Genomic DNA, 2,392 nt, shown 5'->3' on the forward strand with positions numbered 1-2,392 from the left:
CCGCGCCATGAATCATTTGGTGCTGACAAGCAAGCAGTAATGCTCGTGGCTATTATAGTTTTGGTAAGTATTGACGCCGCCGCGCGACATCAGATGTATTTGACGGGGAATTTCGTCGCTATTAATAGTGCCAGTGGCCGCGACTTCGCTATATGTAAATTTAATGAGGACTGCTTTTAAATAATGCACTACTTGCTGACACCGCAGTGCGTCACTTGCCAGGATATATTTTCACAAATATATTAGTAAATGTAAATATATATAGCCCGCAAAATGATAGTTTTGCTTGACCTCGGTTTTGGTTTAATAGATGCTCATGTGGGTGCAGACCGACATGTATCCCTGAATGAGCTCTCCAGCAGCAATTTTCCGTTTAGACTACGCGTTTGCTCCTGTGCCTAAGGTGTAGAAGATGAATATACTTTGATGTAGACATACTACAATACCCCTGTCCGTTCTTTGAAGGATCATTGGCGGGAGGAATCATCATCGGCCTGTTCAAGCAACTCAAAGAAAAATTGCCTTCCTGGGCAAGTCAGCATTGGTATCGCAGTTTCACACTCGACTACATGGAGTAGTGATGTCGACGTGTCGAGGTGTCAAATCGAGCACCATGAGATAAGAATAATTATCAGGAAGCAGAGGATACCACTGATGAGACAATTCGAGTTACAGCACGAAATGATATTTTTCGTTTTGTTTTAGCTGAATTTGTCGTGTTGGTAAGCCGTTACACATTAGTCATGCAACACCATCGATTTCCTATAGGAGTTTCAGGAACGGTCCGTCGGCTCCTGCTCGAAGCTTGCGTGCCTCTGGAAATGTATTGACTGGGTTAGGCTTGAGATTGGCAAGGAGGTGACGGTTGCGCGAGAATGCTTGCCCTTCCTCGGGCTTGTATCGCTCCCACGCTGGCGTTTCACGTCGGTCACGGCTCACGTTCACGTCTGGATCGAACAATCCGTGGCGAATGAGGCTGAAAGCGCCGATCGCAAGGCCAACTGACACTGAGACCACTAGCGGATAGATTTCAGCGTCGCGTGAAGACACCATGATAAAATTCTTCTTAGCTCTTGGGCCGTCTGGTATCGGTACAAGCACTCGAGGTTGCTCCACTATTGCCTGGGCATGGACGAGCTTCTGCATTCGAGCGAGAGAAGTCTTCATGTTGGAACGTGTATTGCTCTCTGGTCTCCAAATCCTGGAATGATAGTTGGTGTGAGGTTTGGCCCTGATGGGTGATCACAACGCAATAATCCTTCGTGACATGTGAAACTGGTGCCGGTGACCCGGATAGAAGGGTGCTCATACGCACTTTCTGGTGGATAACGCAATTACCCATCAATTATAAAGGGTGGACCCATTGAGCATTTGCAAGAGCTCACGAGATTAGCCGTTACGTGTATCTCAGGAAGCCAATGTTTGAAAATCAACGCTACACAGAAGCCACAATAATTTTCGAAATTGTTATAAATAGCTTTGAAGTTTAGCCCGCTTGGGAGAGCTCCCAGTTGTTTATTAAAGACTTTTTATCTTTTACACTAGGTGCCGTTTCTTGAATGAGGCATCCTGCTGCGATTCCCTCGCAGCGATTATGCTGAAACCACTTTACAACATACCAGTCCTCTTAAAGCTCGGTTGTTATTGTCCGACTTGATCCCGTTTAAAATGTACGTTAGAGAAATCATAAAAAAAGGACCATGTAACTGGTCTTCGGTCTTATTTAGCAATTCCGTACGCTGCTACTCCTGAAAAGAAACAGGAACGTGGTGTGCAGCAAAGCTCAAAACATGTTTACTTTTTTGTATCCCTGCCTCGGTATACAATTAGAATTATCTTTCAACTAAAAATCTTGAAACTACTCCTAAGCTGACCGAATCGAATTCTACAGGTGTTTGAAGAACGGTTCATCAATTTTCTCTTGAAGCTTATGCGCCTCTGGAAACGTGTTGACTGGGTTTGGCTTGAGAGTGGCGAGGTGGTGGCGGTTGCGGGAGATTGCTTGCCCTTCCTCAGGCTTGTACCGCTCCCACGCTGGTGTTTCACGGCGGTCCCGACTCAAGCTGACGTCAGGGTCGAACAATCCGTGGCGAGCGAGGCTGAAAGCGGCTATTGCCAAGCCAACAGAGACCGAAAATACTAGTGGGTAGATTTCGACGTCGCGTGAAGACACCATGATAAAACGCTTCTTGGCTCTTGGTCCCGTCGGTACTGACACGGGCACTTTTGGTTGCTCCATCACTGCAAGAGTACTGCGGAAAGCTTGCATCCGAGCGAAGGAAATGTTCATCTTGCGGTGTTTTTCTGGTCTCAAAACACAAAATGAGGGTGTAGTCAGGATTGTTGCTGATGGGTGACCCGTGTCTCGGTGGTAGCGTGTTTTTGGGTGGTG

At 46.7% G+C, this 2,392-nt stretch overlaps 1 protein-coding gene across 1 annotated transcript; it reads right to left on the reverse strand.

Moving 5' to 3' along the window:
• Positions 1 to 663: 663 nt before the first annotated feature.
• On the reverse strand, positions 664 to 1,196 carry PITG_07633 (uncharacterized protein; the record flags this gene model as incomplete). The annotated part of the gene is made up of 1 exon (XM_002904541.1): positions 664 to 1,196. The coding sequence occupies one exon, from the start codon at positions 1,165 to 1,167 to the stop codon at positions 763 to 765; it is 405 nt and encodes a 134-aa protein (XP_002904587.1).
• Between the last annotated feature and the right edge of the window lie 1,196 nt (positions 1,197 to 2,392).

The sequence above is a fragment of the Phytophthora infestans genome, genomic scaffold (assembly GCF_000142945.1).
Source record: "Phytophthora infestans T30-4 supercont1.11 genomic scaffold, whole genome shotgun sequence".
Classification (NCBI taxonomy): domain Eukaryota; phylum Oomycota; class Peronosporomycetes; order Peronosporales; family Peronosporaceae; genus Phytophthora; species Phytophthora infestans.